The sequence below is a fragment of the Molothrus aeneus genome, chromosome 1, assembly GCF_037042795.1.
Source record: "Molothrus aeneus isolate 106 chromosome 1, BPBGC_Maene_1.0, whole genome shotgun sequence".
Lineage (NCBI taxonomy): Eukaryota > Metazoa > Chordata > Aves > Passeriformes > Icteridae > Molothrus > Molothrus aeneus.
Genome location: NC_089646.1, coordinates 106,214,862 through 106,235,493, shown reverse-complemented (window position 1 = coordinate 106,235,493; position 20,632 = coordinate 106,214,862). Strand labels below are relative to the sequence as shown.

The window sequence follows — 20,632 nt, the reverse complement described above, 5'->3', positions numbered from 1 at the left end:
GTTCTCTACAGGGCTCTGAATCATTGTATTCTCACATAAAGAAGCTGAATTTTTTCTTTAAAGCACAATAAACCCCTCCTCTCATTAAAAATAACCTTTGAAAAAATAACTCTTTATATCATAAAATACCTCCTTTTAGGCTACTTTCTTATCACCATGTATATATTGTTCAAGAAACTGCAACATTAATTTTTTCTTATACTACATGTTAATTTTCTGACTATCTTCTGTCTAAGATCAGCAATACCAGAAGAAATCAAAAACTGAACAGTCCAGCCAGCACAAAATAGATTTTCCACTAGAAAAATGTCTGTCTCTATAAATATGTGGTTTAGGCACACCAGAAAAAGAAAAAAACCCTAAGTAATTTAAACTAGAGCAGTGATGGCAAGTACAAGTTGAGTAAATCATGGTCATGAGGCACCCTGATGAGCTCACAGACACGAGAGCCAGGGAACCAGAGCAGGAAGCTCTGCCCTGGAGCAACCAAAATACTTCTCCCAGCTCCCACTCCCTGTTTAGTTCCTCCTTAGGGAGTGTTGCAATTCAGGGCTGAGCAGGGACACGGCATTTCCTGGCTGGACTGGTGAGCAGTTCATGAGCAGGGCACTAAGGACTCTGCATGTTCTCCAGCTCTGCTCACTCCAGTAGCACATCAGTGGCCCCAGCCCAGACAGAGCTTCAGGAAGATGCCAGAAGGACAAGGCAGCAAGGTGCAGGTAATCCAGAAGGTGTTTTGAATACATGAAAGAAAGACAAGCAAACAAGAAAATAGCAGAATTACAGCTCTGGGCTTCTGAAAAGTAGATTTGTCCTTGCTCAGAGAGCTGCTTGACAAGATCCTGTGTGAAAGTGTCCTGGATGGAAAGGGAACCAAGAGAGTTGACTCTCACGGACAGCCTCCTTAGAACTAGAACAGTTCTTTCCAACATGAAAGCATGGCAGAAGGTCAGCACAGATAAACACAGAGTTTCTGATTGATCTCAAACACAAAAAGAAAGTGCATGGAAGGTGGAAGCAGGGCAGGCTACTTGGTGGCAATACAAAGACATTGCCCATATATGCAATAGTGGAGTTCAGAAAGCCAAAGCTTAGCAGAGTTAAAACTAGCAAGGAAGGTGAAGCACAAAAAGAAAAATTCCAAGAGAAGTGGAGCAGCAAAAAAAAAGCTAATGAGGGTAGTGAGCCATTGCTCAGTGGCAAAGGAGATCCAATGCACAAATTCAGAACACACAAAGGACAAGAAGGTGATGGGACATATCCAGCATAGTTTACCCAGTGCAAAATATTCCCAAATCCACCTCATGGACCCCTGTGATACAACAACAGGTGCTGTGGGCAGACCCATGCAGATGGTGAGGGACTGAAGCACATGACATCCAAGAAGATGGTTGGGTTTCTTCAGCATCAAGAAGAGAAGGGTGAATTTATTGCTACCTACTACTACTGGATCAGAGAATACAGAGGGGATGGACCCAGACTCCTGTCAGAGGTGCACCAAAAAAAGGATGAGAGGCAACAGGCACAGATTGGAACATGAAAAATTTCAATTAGATGTTAGGGACAAAATAGGCTATGCAGGCAGTCAAACACCAAAACGGGTCGTCATGAGTAGCTGTGGCATTCCAATCTTTGGAAGAGTTCAAAGCTTGGAAGAATGAGTTCCTGAGCAACCTGGTCTAATTAGACCTACTCTGAGTAGGATTGTGTGGTTTCCAGAGCTCCTCTGTCATCATACTCTAAAGAAACTGATTCTATCTTTTTGTGCAACACTTCATTTATATCACTTCTTCATTCAGGCATCCATTCCTAAAACTTTGCTTTCCCCTGACACAAACAGAAAAAGTAAAGTAAAATTCATGCCTTTTGTCAATGAAAATAAAAGGAAAAAAAAGAAAGCTATAATTGGATTTAAACTCATTTAATCCAACTTAACTTCCACAAAATTAATTACAAACAATTCATATCAGTCATATAACCAGGATTTGTAGAATTAGACTAATTTTGCTATTTTCTATATTTGAAGTAGTATTTAAAGAAATGTTCTTTCATGAACAAAGAGCTGATAGAAAGGACCAACATGGTAAATCTTACTAGACTGTATGGACAAAGTTCTGCACAGAAATGTCAATGGGAAGACAAAGAACACTTCTTCTACTCATGTTAGTAAAAATAACGCTACTCTCTTCTGACTGCCTTTTGGACAATATCTGATTATATTGTGGGAAGAATATGGAAAATAAATCTATACTGGATATTTGCCTTTTTTGTTGCTTGAATACAGCTATATTTTAAAATGCACAACATGGTAATACATGAATCACGATGCATAGATTTCACAGGAAACATAGAACCGATGATAATTTTCCTGCAATGCAAAATTCTGGTCAGCTGCTTGTCATACATCAGATGACTTGACAGCAAAAGAAAGACAGACTTCCAAGTAAGTCTGGATTTATTTAACCCCGAGATCACTGAACCAATGAGTGACTCAGGTTGTAAGGACCTCAGGAGGTCGAGTAGTTCAGTCCCACAGAGATAAGGCCAAGATTAAATCTTTATCAGAGTCTTATTTGATCTTTCCTCATAGTCATTGCCAGAGTAGAACAAAGTCAGAATGAAAGAAATTCTTGTTCTTTCCAAAAATGCGTTATCTATTTATGACAGACACAGTGTAAAGTCTCTGATTCCAAATTTACAACTTTTGATTCAATCCAATGGAGCCTCTAAGATAGTTATGGAGCTCATCCCCTCAGTTTTCAGAGGAAACTGATGGAATGAATTTGGTTGGTGTGGAGGGAGGTGCCTGATGGCTATTTTCCTCTACCTAAGGCATCTTTCCTCTACACAAAAGACAGAACCAACTCTTCTCATATAAGCACAGCACAAGCCCAAAAGGCAACTATCACAAGCTGCAATTGGGGAAATTCCTGCTGAACAGGAGTGTGATTGAATGCTGTTAAAGATTCAGACTGTGTGTAAAGTGCATCCTCAGAAATTTGCAGAATTCAACTGCATGTTTCTCAGTGCAACTTGATATAGTTTTGCATTCCAGCCTTGGTTTGAGTGGAGCACTAGTCCAAAAGGACTCCAGAGGGCTCTTGCATGCTTCTCTGCTTTCCCAATATCTATAACTTTCCATCTTGGTATAGTCTAGATCCTCCTTTATTTCTGCTGATGAGAGAGAGTCCTCTGTGTTTTGCTGAAGTAAGGAACCAGCTGGCTTGAGCTGGCATTTTATTTGGTTAATTTTCCTTCCTTCTGTTAAGGAGGGAAATGGCAGACTTTGTAACAAAAGGAAAGGAAATTTTTATAGCTGATCAAATTGTTTGCTTTGATTGTGTGGTTTTATTTTGATCCCACAGGACAGAGCATAATAAAATAAATATACAATTTTTATAAAATAAAAATACAATTTTTACGTGCCTTTCACACATTACCAAGCAATGTTGAACAAGGTAGATTATTTTCGTGCGCCTTTTTCCACACTTTGAGAACAAGCAGTAACACCATCAGACAAATGGGCCTATCCGGACTGGTCAGACCCAAAACTACTGGTGTGAACATTTTTTTAAACTGATCAAAATGACCTTTTTACCTGGCAGTTAATGCAGACTCCTCCACCTTCATAATGCCCGTGGATGTTTAAGCTTGCTCGACGCCGATCAACGTCAGCATCATAGTAGCAATCAGTGGCATGTCCATGACAATTGCAGGCTGAAAAAGTAAAGTTCCAAGTTAGCTTTCTTCATTAAGCTGGAATTTAGCAGTCTCCAGCATTTACCTCCAGCCGAGGTCTAAAAGTAGATTAGATTTTTTTTTTTTGTGTACATACATTCAGGCTGGAGTATACTCAAATGTACATAGTTACCTATAAACAACTGGATTTTCATACCAAAAACATAGTACAATAATGTAGGCATGAAGAAAATGTGCAGCTAGTCTTACCAGAGAAGGCAACGGTTGTACCATCTCAAAACTATATAGTTATGCATAAATGCACAACTAGGAAGATCCAGAAAAATGGCCACTGTAGTTTTTTTAAAATTATCAAAAACATACTCAAATGTTTCTTTTGCCATGTCTCAAAAATACATCTGGACTGATGCTATGTGCACTAAGCCTTTATTTAAAATTAACAATTTTAGATAAGATACATTCAAATAAAAAGATCTACACCTAAGAACTCTCATATTCAACTGTAGCTGAATATAGATATACCAGCTAACTTGGCTATAATTCTGTGTAGAAACCAACCATAACAACAAACATTGAATAAACCAAGGGGCCATAAATTCATTCAATGTCCTCTTTTTTTTTCTGATTTGATCTTCCTTCTTGGCTGGAGAGGCAAATGGGAATATTTTTTGAAAGAATGCAGGTAGCAAAAAACAGGCTTCCCCAAGCATCTGGGTGCTAGCTGATCTTTTAATTACAGGAAGTTACTTTCCCAGGAAATTCCTGAAGTTATGACTTGATAAAGCTATTACTTCATGTTTAGGGAAACCCTCCCTCCATCAGGAACAGGGGGGACAATACTCTGGAAGACAATGGGCTACAGAAACTAAGGGCTCTGCCCCTTCGTCAGGATGAGGGAAGCATATGGGAGGCAATCCTTCCAAACTCTATTTCAAGTTCCTGGCACAACTGGGAGCATAACTCAGGGACAACGGATTTTCCGTGTCTTGCTACATAATCATACAGACAAGAGAAGAGAAACTGGATCATTCTCTGCATTCTCCCTATGCCTTTTTATCTGAAGAGTTGTGGATAAGGGAGACTGTTCCTAGAAATTACCAACCACACAGCTGAGGAGGTGCCATCAGGCTCCCTTATGGTCTGCTGACAAGAACTGGACAGGGTTCAAGAGTGGGTTCCCTAACCAGGATGTAATACCCTAAGAAGATCTTTGGGTTTTCTTACTCAGAAAATTCTTCAAGAAAATAAAACATGACACAAATGAGATGCTGGCTCAAGATATTAAGTCAGAAAAGGAAAAAAGTAGAATATTATATATATGTATAATTACAATGTAAATAAAACCACCCTTGCCTCTAGGGTCAAACCACCTGTGAGCTACAGCTCAGCTATGTCTTCCAACAGCAATGGGAAATTTGCTCTGACTACAGTAGCAGCACTTTCACTTACAGGGAATAGAAACCCCTTCTACCTCATTAAACACCTTTTCACCACTTGGGGCCATTTGCTGATCCATACATACCGGGAAGCTAGCAGCAGAATGTTGGGCTGATCCCTACAAGCTTCACTGACCTCTTTCAGAGAGTTTCTCTCAAGGAATCTCAGGCTTCAGGAAAGTTGAATAAGGTTGTTTTAATTCCTTCACTACTGGCTGCCAGCTAAAGAGGCCTGCACCTGGCAAATGTTCTCAACAAATCACCTCAAACTGCTAGGAGCAATCCATACTAAAAAGGATTTTTTTTCAGAGCTAGTTAGAAACAAAGTGGTTTTGGCTCAGAATCTTGTAGGTGATCTTCTATATACTCATTCTTCAAAAAACATGACATTATTTATGCTCTTTGTCTGTCTCTTTTCTGGCAAGAAATTTTTCCTTTTAAAGAGAGGGACTTGAATGAGGTTTCAAATATTGTTCAAAAACTGTGTCCCAACATGCCTACCTTGTATCAAACATTTTAATCACACAAAACCTCCTTCCCCCCACCCAAGTCTTAGTACTGCAGTTTAATTAATAACCGCAGTTAAACAAGTCATCTCTTTATTCCTCAGAGTAATTATATAGGTATATCTCTGGCATTCAAAAAAGGTTCTCCTGTTAAAGAGTTTGTACCCACTGGCTATGCTACTCTCAAGAAAGACAGATCAGGCCAGACACAAGGGAAATGGTTGTGCACAGAGATTGCAATGCTCTGCACCACCCCATCTGGCTTCTACCCAGGGATGCAAAACACTCGCGTGGGACAGAATAAACCCATCACCAAAAGAGGATCCGTGCTGTCACTTTATTTAAGAATGAAACACAGGGAGAGTGGGAGAAAGGCAAACAAATGGGCTTCTCCAGCTTGACTGCTCAGTCTGTAGGGCTAATATCCTCCAAATGCCCAAACACAAGGATGGGAAGAGGTACCAACATGGAATCACCAGGATTCCCCACCACAAACCTTTGAGCCACTGTCACACAGCCAGTGAGGGGCAGCTCTCAGCCTGGGAAGGGAGGGCAGCTCAAGCACCCATAAGCAACCTCTCTGCAATCCAAACACCAAGAGGCTAGATGATGGAAAGGAACATTTTGGAGCTGTAGAAGGTGCCTACAGTCTCTGCTCTGCTTGGAGACCCACAGTCTGTCAGCAGACAGTTACAACTGGGGAGAAATGTTGACCCAATGTTCTACAAAAAGTCTTTTACTTTTCTCATGTCATTCTCACACAAATTATTACTTCCACTGTTTAATAAGAAAGAAGAACATAAATAATATTCACTGCAGTTTTGATTCTTTATTCCTGTATGGAAAGCATTTTCCCTATACAGAAAAAAAAGGGGTTATGTTCCATTAACATGTGTACTACAGCTAATTCCCACCCTCTTGTCACTACCTCTTTTAACCCACCATCTTTTTGGCTACTCACGTTCACATATGTTTGTACTCCCAGCTGTTGCAGGTTGCCACTGTTTCTGATTATATCCAGGGCAGCAGTGATCACAAGTTTCCCCACAAGTGTTATGCTGACATTCACACTGAAACCTACAGAAATAAAAGCCTCTTAATGAAGCCAGGCTTAAAATTTATCTCTTAAGTTTTTAAATAAAAAATAATTGGTTTTTTCTTCATTTTGCTGCAGTCCAAGACTTACATACAGTATGAGAAAGATAGGACATAAACCTCACATGTAGAGAAGTCAATCAGTAGACTAGAACACCGTGGAACTTTTCTAAAATTCTTCAAGATTGATTACTTTAATCATGTGATTATGAGTTTATTAGAACACATTACTCACACAAAATGTTTATAATTGGTTTCCATAGACTAGATAATGAAACTATTGTAGATTATTCAGTCAAGCTGATACATTCTAAACTATGTGTATCTTGTTTTAACTTCATTCCAAGGCTCAAGCTTGTTGGCCTAGAGTAATCAAAATATTTATCATCTTTAAATGCATGCCTTCATAATTTTTCCATTATGCTTTGTTTACAATAATATTATTGGTGTTTTTCATAAACCAAGATCATAAATTGATCCTGTTATTTTTAAGACAGTTTTAGGACAGTGCACACTATTCACCAACAAAATGTAAGAAGGTTTTTGATTTATTTAGCTGAATAGTCTACTTAATAGGTAGGATCTAATTATGAGCAAGGTCTTACCATCCTGCATAGCAACTAAATACCATGAGGAACAAAGGCCTTGGGACTCAAGAAGCCTTTTAAAACAGTCTTCTCTTATGTATGAAGTCTAGTAACGCAAGGGCAATAGAACTTTCCAGTAAAATCATCCTATTTGCATAGATTTCTCACCTTCTTCACTTATTTTTCTGTAGCACAGACACATGGAACAGAGGCACGCATCTCCCCCCCCCTTACTTTTCATTAAAACATAACTGAAAATATTGCATCACCCTAATAAAAGATTGTTTTAATGCCATTAGGGATAAAAGCAAGAGCTGGTTTAAAGCAGGTTTTTAAAATATGTTTGAGACAGGCTGATTATCCATAGTTACTTCCCTGCAGCAGGCAAGCCAGGAAGCCTGACCTAACTCCTTATGAAATCAACACAGAGGTCACAAACTTGACAGGGAAAGGGAATACTCCATTCATTTTGTTTTTATGTTTTTACAGCAATGATCTAAAGCCATTGGATCTTGCATAAGCTCAGCTATACTGCTCAATAGCTCCCTAAAGTCGACTAATTTTGTGTTGTTAATTTATCATAAAACTTTTATACCTTCTTGGTGATTTCTCATGGACATCGCCTCACAGCACAGCCAACAAATTCCAGCTCCTTTCTCAACCAGCTAATCACCTCTTTTATAGCCTCATCCTCATTGGACACAGCTGTGGCCTATTAAGGCAGGCCTGTTCCTACTCTTTGGTAATTAGCACAGCTGTAACTCGTCAGGGGTGAGATTGCCTTCTGCACCATCTCTATTCTCTTACATTCTATCCTCCCATCATTTTATTCCTGAGTTGGACTTCTAATTCCTGATGTAAGAAGGTGCTATCAACTCAAGTCCGACAATATCATCATCAGAAGGTGATGTTTAACTCAAAGAACTATGGGTTTCTAAGAAATTATTCCATCTGCTGAACTGGTATTTCAGTTAAAATGAAAAACCTAACCTAAAAAAACCCTAAAGATTTTCTATTATTATCTTTCATGTACAATCACCCTTGACATGTTTTCTTGCCAATCGTTAGCAGGCTCTCTTTTTTTTATATATAAAGAAAAAAAAATCCCTGTAAAACTACGTAATTCTATAATAAGAAAAGGTCATTTGAAAGCACTCATGTATTGTTTTTCTCAGATAAATGTCAGGCTCCATTTACTTACTGGTATTGGTTTGCAGTACTCTTTGGATTACAGACTTCCGCATGGCCATGGCAAACACATCGACCACCAATACTGATGTCCTTTATGCTGTAGTAATACTGTGGAACAAGCACAACAAGTATGTACAGATCTGTCCTTGCTTGTATTGTGTCAGAAATATCAACATTAGGTTTGCTAGATTTGGAAGGTCTCTACAACAAAAATTTTTACTCTCCTTTAGGAATTTAATAAAACACTTTATATTTCATTCATCTATCCTACAACCCATGACCAGGATAACACCAGAAGTTCCTCATACTAAAGCTGTGCTGCTTGCCAAGTAAGCTGCATTCTGCATTTACCTCTGCCTGTGAGCAATGTCTTAAAATTTACTTAAGGCAGCAAGGACACTTGATGGGAGTGCTGTCAAACAACTGGAATAGCTTTATGTTTTTCAGTGCAAACATTTGTGTGGTGTCTCACCCCAGGGTTTCCTCCAATTGTTACCAAATCTTCATTTAAAATGAAAAGGTTAAAAATAGCAATACAATATGAAGTCTGAAATCTCTGTGAGTATGTGAAATTTCTGTGTGGCGTTCCCTGTATTTCCTTATATTTATCCACTGAATGGGAGTGGAACTCTGGCCTTCAAGCTCTTGGATAGCCCAAAATGCACTGAAAACACCTAGGCATATCAAAAGATTTGTGGAAAGAGAGCATCTTTCAAGTACAGCTTTTGATTTCTCCTCCTTCATGAACTCATGAACTGTTTTCTGAAAACCTTTTCTGAATAAATATCAGAAAATAGTGCCAAATGAAGTTGAAGAGATTTAGTTCCTCAGTTCTGAATAAGATAGTTTAGTATAATTTTGTTTTGGCTCTTTATACTCCCATGATGCACTCAGCTTCCTTCCATATTGGAAAGCAGGGAATGAAAATGGTCTGTTACAAAATCATTAATTATTACTGCCCCTCCATAAATCCATGCTGGCCCAGTTACTTTTTTGTCTCAAACAAACCTGGAGAAAAATACGTGAATTTCAAGGTGGGTCAATGCAAATCTCATTGTCAGGATGCTGCAAACTTGAAGCACTCAGACCATTTTTTGGTCCCTAGCATGCTGGGAATGATTGTTGGGTATTTACACCTCAGTGACAACAGCACTTACTCTGCGAGTTACAGTGGGGTCCCGCTGAGCTTTGGATATCAGGTGTCCAAGCAGAGTATTAGTTCTGAGAAAGCGGAGGCGGATGTTTGTTGCCTTTGTGAATTCTTGAAGACCAGGGGAATAAGTGAAGTTTTTCGCTCCTGGGCGGCCATTTACCAAAGATACTACAATCTAACAAAGAAATAAGCACACTCTTGTTAAATACATCAGCTCCAAGTGCCAAGAGCAGCATAAAGCAGAATCAACAAAAGAATCCAAAAACCTATTATTGTTTCTGAACATATTTGCAGGAACAATTAGGCATTTCATACTGAAGTCAGGATACTGGGAAAAATAATGTTGTTAGCATTGGAGCCTCCTGTATTCTTATCCATATAACAAATCAGGAAAAAAAAGTGCCTCTATCTGTTCTGAAAACATCAGGTATAGCATGCAAAAAGTACATTTTTAATAGGAAAAAACAATAGGAATAGTTGCAAGTAGTTGTTTGAACAATTGACAGTGTCAATGGAAGTTTAGCCTGATTAAAAACATCAGATTTTGGCTCTTTCCCAAAGCACATTTATTTTTGGGTCAAGGCATAAACATTCCTGGAAAATATTATTGTTAGCAGGTCCAGTGCCTGCGAGCATATTAATAGTCTTCTGGAAGAAAGTACACAGTGTTGCTTTAGAAAATCCCCTCACATGAAAGCAGGTTTCTCTGACTTCCAAAACAAGGGATCCAATACTTTTTTATTTTTTAAAGAAACAGCTGCCAGTAACTCAGCAATCATGAATCTCTACTGAATGAAAAGCCTAGTTTGGATGTACAGGGCTCAGTAAAAGACTCGAATTTATTTATAACCATCCAGATAACATTTCTATTTTCAAATGGCTCCTGCATTCTGAAGCACGTAACAAGGGTATGATGATTGTTCCAATTGCAGCACAATTCCTTCAAGAAAAATCATAGAGCATGTAATAGGGATTGGCACCAGCAGTGCTCTTCTGTGGAAATTAATCTTTACAATATCTGATTAGGAAAATCTTACAGATATTTTAAGAAATAAATTCTATTTTAATATGAAACCCTAGATCCATCTGCTCAAAACTCTGAATAACTCTTGAGGAGTTCAATTCTGGATTTTAACAACATCAGGCCTAAGAGGAGAATGCCAGGAGGACCCATCAGCACATCCAGGAGTTTAACATTCATTCAAGTAGTACAAGAATACAAGTCACAGCTCTGCCTAGCAAAGAACAATGGCTAAAATCAAAGCAATGTTTTCCAAATACTTTTATTATATTATAAACATGTAGCTTTGTATTATAAAAATGTATTAAAAAATGCAGCTTTTTTTTTTTTAGAAGCTACTATTGAATGGTAAGTATCTGTTTCTACAGTCTTTACTCATGTGAGCAATTCTGGTGTGCCAAGTTTTGCCATGCACATTGGAAGTATTCAGAAAATGAAGTCAAGACCTTCAAATGCACATGGCTATAGTGAGGTACATAAATGATGATAAATATCAAATATCAGGTTTCCCTGAGCAGCTCCCACCCCCATAGGGAATGGTGAAAATTAAGAAGAGTCAGGACACGCTCCCGAAATTTCACTGAGGTTTAGGTTATGGACTTACTGATAGAGATTCAACCAGTCATAACTAAAAAATTACTTCCAACAAACTTCTGAAAGCAGTGATGTTTGCTTCCAGCATCACACATGCCTTCCTGAAAGCACCTACCTCTCCATTTTCAAGAGGCAGAATGCGAGAGTACTCGGTGGTGCACAGGACATCGCTGTCCCTCCTCACGGGAAGATTTGCTTCCTTTCCAAAGCGCTCCAAGCAATCTAATCTCGAGTCTAGTCAAGGAAGAACAAAATTAATTTTCTATAAAATAGTCCCTATTGTTCTAATTTAAATTAGCAGACAAGTATCCCCTGTGCTTTCAGGTAAATTCTCCAAATAATAGAGTAATAACAGTGACTGGGTCACTCAGCAGAGTAACAGGCACTCCTCAAAACAATAATCCCTCTTCCTAAGCAATTCAGTGATGCCTGACAAGACAGGGCACAGTATTTCTCATATCATCACCAGAAAAAAAATCTATATAGCTACTACAAGATTTTGCATTTGTATTTCACTTTGATTTTTGCAAGAAACTCCAGGGTCCCAAGGGATGAAGGACACCAAAGTTCTGACATTCCCAAAAAACAAGAGAAATAAAACAAATCAGAAATTTTTAAAAAAGTGAAAAATATTCATGTGCTGAGTTACACTTTCAAGATACCATACTCATACACTCCTATCACTAATTTACTGTGGCTAAATAAGAAAAGAATAATAAATAAACATATTTAACATTCACTGTCTTCTCTGCAGGTGAAATCTTCAGCAAGCCCCATGGTTTAATTTTGCTGCTACTGAGGAAATTATTAAAGAAACCTTTCCCAAAAAGACCAGTGACACAAGGATTAATACTTACAAGCAAAATATTGCCAGGGAGTGTAAGTTTTTCCAAAGTCCACCGATCTTTCCAAGACCCAGAGGTCTGGACGAGGAGAATTTGCAAACTTGATAAGGATATAGGCAACATGGAAGAGCTGGTAATAGAATATACATAGATCTTGTCAAGAGCTTTTTTTTAATATAAAAAAGCACAGCAATAATAAAACTAATGCAAATAAACACTTTTTCTTTAGTGCACAGGGAGAACTCTGAGCAGTTCTCTGCAGTTTCATTCCCACTAAAATCAGAGGCCAGATTCTCAGCTAGCTTCTTCACTTGGCAATGTGTTCAAGACCATTAAGACACCTGCAAAGGACTGTGTTAAACGCCATCTCCCACATTTCAGAACCAGTCTGTTGTGCAGCTGACTGATTGCTTGGGTGTGTTAAGGGTACAGTACTCAACCTGGAAAAGTTGTATCGCTCAACTAAGCTGCTTTTGCAGCACCCTGGGATATTTGTGACGCATTCCAAGCACGTAATTGCGCTTGCAGCTAAGGCATATCAAAATCATGGAAGAGAAAATGCAAATACCCTTTACATTGGTACTCCTTTGGTTGATAATAATCCCAGCCACCCACTCCCTCATGTTAAGATTATTTCCAGATGAATTTGCTACTTGACAGACCTTCCAAGTAAGGGAAGCAAGCCACCCCAGAGTTTGTGGGGGTCAAATAGCACAGGAGAGATTTTTGTAACTGGTAGCTCATTCAGCTACAGCAGTCTGAAACAGCTCAAAGAGCTCCATTAGCTCAAGGTTCCCAAGGCCAAGAGTTTCATCTGGCTTCTTTAGGTGCTCATTGTGTATCACACAGAGGGCTTCCAAACACTAGAGAAGAAATGGGTCTTAGAAGACAGGAAGTCTCACTGTGTCTTGGGATAGTCCACAGTCTATCTAAAAACCAGGACATCAATAAAAATTACCTTTACATAAAAAGCTAAACACAGATTGATTCTAAGGGCCATTTAAAAATTAAACCATGACATGGATGGAGCTGTCAATAAAAGTGAACCAATACTGAGGTACACTCAATATTAAAGTGAAGCTGCACTGGAATTTCCCCCTCGACAACCTCAACTGAGAATCATCTGTTGGCAGGAGATTCTCACTTTGATGGGAGAGACTACAGTCAGCAGTTTCTCAAGTAACTGCTCCCAGAGCCCCCACATCAAATACACCCAAGCAGTTTATCTTTGCTCATACCTCATGAATGTCATAACCCTGAAGCTAATACTTTGCAAATTTCATTAGACTCCAAACCACAAGTGCATACAAGCTCTCAACCATGAACTGAGAACAACATCTTTTGGCATCCCTGGCCCATTCAGCTGTCAGCCAGCTGTCACACCAAATGGGACCACCAAGAGACAGAAGCAAATGGCAAATAATGCAGTGAAACAGATACCTGGAAATACTTGTCCCTAACCAGCTCTGCACATGACAATCCCATGGTTACATGCAGCCTCCATGCTCACACATCTGTTTCAGACATCAGCTTCTGAACACCTGTATACTCTATTCACAGTAGAAAGTAAAACCTCAAGAAGAAATGGAAGGAATTCAGGCACTTCATGGAGCATGTTCTCATGATAATAATTCACATCACAGAAGAAAAAAAGTGAAATTTTTTTGTTGTGCATTCATCTATGTAGTATGTACAACTACTTTCCAGGGCAAGCCCCTGGAAAGTTAGACACACACACCAAGGCATCACCGCAGCAGGTATTGCACCTTGAAACCTATTTCAGAAACTTTTGCTTTGTTGAATGATGCTGACTTAGATCAGTGCAGAGAGAACCAGGAGGAAAATAACCCAACTTTTCTGCTAGTGCTGAAATTTAACCTGCTATTAAACGCAGCCTGAAAAGCACCAGCTTTACTTCCGGAGATATTAAATTAGCAAACAGACATTATCTCCATAGGAAAAATTACTTACTAGACAACAACACTGAGCAGAGTAAGTAGCAGCCATTCTGTTGACAGAGCCATGTCAAAACCTATGCTCTATGACTGCACAAGTGGAGTAATGCCCTCAAAATGCTGATGGAAAGTTTGATTTTAGCCATTGTCAGAAATAGGTGAATACTTTGGGGACAGTGGCAAGATTGCTCTTACTGAGTTTCTGATACTCTTTGCCTGAGTAACTTTTGCTACTTCACTGTCAAGTTTTAGAGTAGAGATATTGGCCATACAGACATTACATGTCATCTGGTATGGCCACTCAGTGCAAAGATTAGTATTATTCTAGGAAAGCATAATAGTTCTGAAACTCCTAAAAAAAATGTGCTTCATGTTCTCACTTTTGGTCAGCTGAATCTCTCAAGGGTCATTTGCCTGTTAAAACCAGATTTGCACTGGCAGGCAACATTAATACATTGTCTTTCTTCCCCTATGTTTTAAGATCTTTGGGAGTCCCATTTGACATGCACGTTAGCAAGTGCTGATAACACTCTGTGCGTTGACTAATACAGATTTAACCAAGTCAAGTGGTTTGGAAAGCTCAAGAGGAAATAAAGGAAGCATATAGACAATGTCCTGCCTTTTCCAGGGCTCCACTGCTTGTAGTGACATTGTGGAGCGTTTACAAGTGACCTTACACCTACTCTTCAAAATGTGTATTCTATCAGGAACTCTGCAAGTCAGCCAATGCTTAAAGAACTGCCACCCAGCACCACTCCTTGCACATTTCCATGCAAATAGCAAATGGAAGGAAAAAAAAGAAGTATGGCAACTTTACAGTTCTGTGGTACATGGAAACCTCTTATTTGCGCTCTCCTTCCATCTCTCAGTTTGAGACATTGCTCAGGTCTGTATGGGCACATTCGGAAAGGGAAAAGGGACAGGTGTGATGAAAATTAAGTTAGTGTTAGTTAATGACGACATATCACCAAAACATAGTCTATCCTCTGTCCTGCTTCTGACTTCACATGAGTGCCGATGATCTAGTTTTGGCCTGGATCAAGGATGTAGAATGGCACTTGAACATCTAAACTTCCACTAAGATTAAATGCTGACCAAGTTGACGAATGGTCTCTCTCCAGATCTGATGAGACAACAACAGAAGAAAAATAATCCTTGGCTTAGCAAATAAATCCCATCTGAAGATAAAAGAGTAACCTTGCTGACATAAGATCTAGAAAAGCTACCATTAAAGCCATTTTTAATCACATATTCTAAGCTGGCATTTCAATACTTTAAATCTTGATCCTAACCTAGGACCTACCCTGAGAAAAAGGCAAAACTCAAAGCAATGTTTTCCTTCAGCCATTTAGTTCTGAGAAAAAAAAAGAAAGAGTCTTAATTGTTGAAAAAATGTTTATTTGGTTGCTTTTAAGCCAAATTTGTTTCATAAAAAACAACAATCTCTCAAAAAGAATGTTAAAACTGTAAGTCAGCATTTTGGTATATTTATATAATAGTAAAATTTTCCAAAAAATCACAGAAATATGACTTAATCAAAATTCTGACCATTTTCTTATATGAATAAAGAACTGAATTTAAAAGTGGAAACAGCATTTTATTTCCAGTAATGGAAACAATGCACTCTGGAAATGCATGTTTAAAAGAGGATGTATTACTGTAAGACTCAAACATCATATCCTGCTGTAATCCAGCACCATAGGTCAAACCTGAAGGATTATCAACAGCTGGAATTTAATCAATTCCACATTGATGTGACCTTTTTTTTGTTCACTCAGGTTTGTTCAGAATTAAAATGTTCTAGCAGCCAATGGCCTTAAAGAATCACAAAAACCCAGAACAAGGTTTTAAAAGTCATCAAGTAGAATGAACAAAATGCCCTCGTCCTCTGAGAATGAGAATTAAAATTCATTATTATGCACTAACAATATTACATTATAAAAAGAGAGATTCCTATAAAAACTCTTTCAGGTGACCTTAAGATGATATTAAAAGAGGTCATTTAAATTGATTGAGAGCTACACTGTAGTATTATTGTTAATGATACAATATTCTTGATCTCTAACAGCATGCACACTGCTTATTTTAAACCAACAGAAATAATTCCTGTTACCCGCTGCATTTTCAAGAGAATGCTAAAATTCTCAATAATATTAGTTTAAAATGTTTTCTCTATTTTCTCCTTAAAAGTTTAAACAACTCTTTACATAGAGAAATTTCCAAGATTTTTTTAAATCCTAGAAATCATTAAAAATGGATAAAAGTTAGATATTAATATATAAAGGTATAGCACATTTTCCTCCATTCCTGACACCATAAACTCAGACCAGAATACTAAAACACTGAAATGACTTGTTAGATGAGTGCTGGACATAAACTAGCACAAAAGAAAAAAAACACACTATGTTCCAAACAATCATGATGTTGTGTGTGTTGCTTCTGTAGGAAAAGATTGTTCTTCCTTTTTGGCTCATGAAGAATAAAAAGTCCTGGAATGTGGCAGTAGCAAGAATCCAACTAAATCCAGGTAGACCATCCCTCTGAGGCATTCTGTAGATCTTTAGATGCATTCAAAAAGTTATCACAGGAATCTTTCTTCATTTAATTTGAATCTGTTTCCAGCAGGGTGAAATTTCCTCAGACTGTTATTGGCAGATACAGCTGCACCACCAAAACTTCCCTCAGCATGGTTTGGTTGTCGTTGCAGGTTTCTTTCATTATCTTGAATAATGGGGTTGGTGATGCAGATTGCTCAGAAGAGACAAAAATCCAATATGACTCAGTACAAAAATTAAACTTTTCAAAGGGAGGCTGATGCAGGAGAGGGATTCAAGGACTGTGAACTGTGCTCAGCACCTGCTCCAGAACACACCCCAGTGCCCCTGACTGCATAGGGTTGGCGTGTGCATGCCCACTGGTCTCCTGGTGTAATGAAGCCAAAAGGTCTTGAGCATTGTTTCCTCTCAGAGTCCAAGCCACAAAAGCATCAATCTGTTCAAATGAAATAAATATCCTGCAAACTCTGGCTAAAATTAAAGGCTTTGATTTCTTGATGCTGCAAAGAGGGAAGCAGTCCTTTCATTCAAACATCTCAGTAGGACTTGAGGCACCCTGGCAGATCCAGGTACTGTATAAAGCACTCCTGACAGTCAGTATTGGTCAATTCCCAACCATGTATTTTGTAACATAGATGGCAATACAAAAAAATGCCAACTAGAGAGAGGTGAGTCAGCACTTCTGGAGTTGCCAGCTATTGATTGGGTATGTGGAAAAATTGCTGTAGCAGAGGTGCAGAAAAAATCATGTGTGGGTAGTACCTGAGAGGCATCAGACCTCCTGTGTTCCATCCAGCTTAACTGAGTGCACATGTACACAGCAATGACTGCACTGCACAAACAGTGACAGTGCCTGCAGAGGATCCCACTGCACAGCATGCTGAAGTCATTCCTTGTGGTCCAGCTTTCTAGTCTGGGGTGAAGAAGCCAGGAATAAGCACAGAATTTCCAATGTTGTTCAGTTATCCCTGGCCATGCTGCATTCACATCATGCTTTCCTTTAATCAGCCACTGATGCTGAAAAATGTCTTTAGTTAAGTGAGTCAGTGCCTCTGAAAAGACCTCATAGACGCATCTGGACATTGTTCTGACCCAGTTGATGGCAGGATCAGAAGGAAGAAGCTCTCCCTATATGGCATGGGCTCTAGAAGGAAGAACTGCATCCAGAGACAAAATGATAGTCCTTTCTCCACATTCAACCAGTCTTTGGTCTTTTTGCCAAGGCTGCAGGCTGCTACATCAATGAGTCTCGATTGTTTCCCTGAAATTTTTCATGCAGCCACTTTTCCATTAGGATTTGGACAAAGACCAACTCAATGCTCATAATTATTTCTTACATATGGCCTATTGCTTCACAGAACACTGAACCTATTGATATGGGAAAGGATTTGTTGTACGATTCAGCCCTCAGTTGTCCAGAAGAAAAATGTCTCCTTATGAGGGCTGCAGTCCAAAGTAGAAGGAACACAGTAGGACTGTCAACACTGGGAAGAAATCTAGGAAAGTGCAAAGGATTAGAGGCAACAAGCAGAGGTTCTGCTTTTACTACACTGGGTTAAAACTGAGGTATTTAGAACAACATATCACAAAATTAAAGTTACATGTAGGAATGAGCTTGGAAAGGAAGATGGGGGAAGCAGAAGTACAGACATGAAGGGAGCGAAGTGAGATCTATGAGTGGGAACCAAGGTCTTCCTAAAGGGATGCTGAAGAAGAGCCAAAGGAAGACAGAGTCAGAAAAGGAAAGGAGAACAAGACCTGTGAGGTTTTCTCCTACATATTTTCAGAATAATATTAAATTAGTATCAGAAATGCATTTTAAAACCTATGACATGCAACTAATGCAACCACAAGAAAAAAATGCTGAGCCATTGAAAAGGTCTTTGATTAAAGCTTAAAAAAACCACAACACCTTGACTACAACTTATAGGAAATCATATGAGCAAGAAAGAACGTATTTTAAGGTATTTCCCTTATTAAGGCTGGTAGCTCAACTCTGAATGAGTTGCTTGTAGTATGACCTAGGAATAAATGAAACATGAATTACGTGATCCAACTTTTAGAAGATTCTATCAGACAGATGTTACTTCATCGGATATAGTTGTGTTACTCTAGAGTTCACAACTAGATGCACCTTCCTGTGGTATGAGCCAAAAATCACAACTAACTTCAAAGCATACTGTTCTGCAGCACAATCCCAAATCAGCTTCCTGCACAAACTGAAATACTCAGAACCAGAGTTCTCTAATACAAAGGAACACTTCTTTGCTGTTAGCATCCCCATTTTTGTGTACTTCCCCAAGCTTAAAAGCCCCTTTTCTCCCCAGCGCGAACCAGAACAGCAGAGGAGGGCTTGGTGCTGCTGTGGATTCAGAGCTGTGGAGGGTTCCAGAGGAAGGGCTTTGTGTCACTGAGGCATAGCTCTGTAGCACTGCAGAAGCCTTGTGCAGCGGTTTCATGCCCTAATCTGTAGGACTTCCCAGTGTTATTATAGAGGTTATGCAACTTCAGGCTAAAGCTGGGTCTGATTTCAGGGTCAGTGATAATAAAAAGTATTCAAAAGCCAAGCACAATGAGTGCAATGACTATTTTTGGGAGCCCAGTTCAGTGCAGTCTATGATAAATCTCCAACCACCTTGAGAATTTCTCCCTACAGAATAAGTGAGCACAGGACACCTATTTTACAGAATGACACTTAAATTAACTGTAACTTCAGAAACATTTTAAATTACCACGTCAGTCTTTTGCAAGTTAAGAACAATTGGTTTTAGTTCTCAACAATTTAGCCAAAGCTGAATAATATTCCAAGCAACAAATATTGTTTGTAAATCAAAGAATTGCTACCAAATATAAAAGTTAGACTTCTACCATATAAAAGCAACTCAGAAGATTTGCCAAACTGTGAGGCTATTTACAAAATGTTTATATGCTTTGACTGGTAGAAAACATAAAAGCATAAAGTCCTCCCTCCACAGGCCACACCACTTAGCTTTAATTTATGGTTGAGTTGCCCTCTATCCCTAATAAAAGTACTAATTTGGACATTGCATTCCACTGTGTACTTTTAATTTACAACAGTGACTAATAGTATCACTACATAAAAACTATTCAACACATTAGTGCTCAAAATTCCACTGAGTCTGAGTCTTTCAGCACTATATTGTTGCCAAAATGCACAGCAAAAATAAAAAAATTATACATAACAAAAAGCAACAATAAAATATATGGGCTATACTTCTTTGAACTACTTTTTGTAGTTGGACATTTCTTTTTCATCATACGCTATCACGCTATCCTGAACTTTCATTTCTTCTGAAGAGAGAGTTCAGAAAAATACCTGGGGCAGTGTTACTGTAATATCTGCAGAGCATCAAGCAAGCCAAAGATGAGAACACACCTGTTGAAATTAGGCAATCTAAAGAGTCAGGGGAAGGGCAATGAAATTCAGTCAGACATACTGGATTCAGAAGTTTAAAAGCAGTTAAAAACTACATTGGGAAAACCATAACCAATTAGAGGAATAACTGAGATTTCATTTGATCCAAATATTTCAAACAAGTCGGGAATAGCCACAGTGTAAGCAGGTATGTTAACAGAAAGGAGAGAATGCCTCAGGGATCAACATTATAATTGTTATTCGGAAGGACTGAGATTGATTAGAAATGTAACTATAGTACAGAAAGTCAGAAAGGGAAGTAAAGCAGGGGTTTTGCTTTCAGGTTTTTGCTTTTTCTCATATTACAAAGTACAGCAAAATGAGCATTCTTCTTGCAAACAGATTTAACAGCCTGAAGGCATTTTGACTTTCAAAATCACCCAAGCCCTTGTGAAAGAGAAGCAGCACCAGGTGGGTGTTCTGTTCCAACTTCACTGTAGTGAGCACTAAAACTTCCGTCATGGTGCAGCTCTTCAATTAAATATTGTCGCGTGACCATGGCAGGAGGCTCCATTGGGACTCTGCTCTCAATCATAAAGATATAATGGCAGGAATGCAG

General features: G+C 38.8%; 1 protein-coding gene across 1 annotated transcript in view; it reads right to left on the bottom strand.

Moving 5' to 3' along the window:
• LAMA3 (laminin subunit alpha 3) overlaps positions 1-20,632 on the bottom strand; it is a 105,980-nt gene that overhangs the window by 77,112 nt on the left and 8,236 nt on the right. Inside the window, exons 3-8 of the mRNA XM_066546446.1 lie at positions 12,140-12,257; positions 11,398-11,516; positions 9,672-9,842; positions 8,525-8,622; positions 6,603-6,718; positions 3,599-3,717 (exon numbers count right to left, since the gene is read on the bottom strand). Coding sequence (XP_066402543.1) covers positions 3,599-3,717; positions 6,603-6,718; positions 8,525-8,622; positions 9,672-9,842; positions 11,398-11,516; positions 12,140-12,257 — 741 coding nt within the window. The remainder of the gene's footprint in view (positions 1-3,598; positions 3,718-6,602; positions 6,719-8,524; positions 8,623-9,671; positions 9,843-11,397; positions 11,517-12,139; positions 12,258-20,632) is intronic.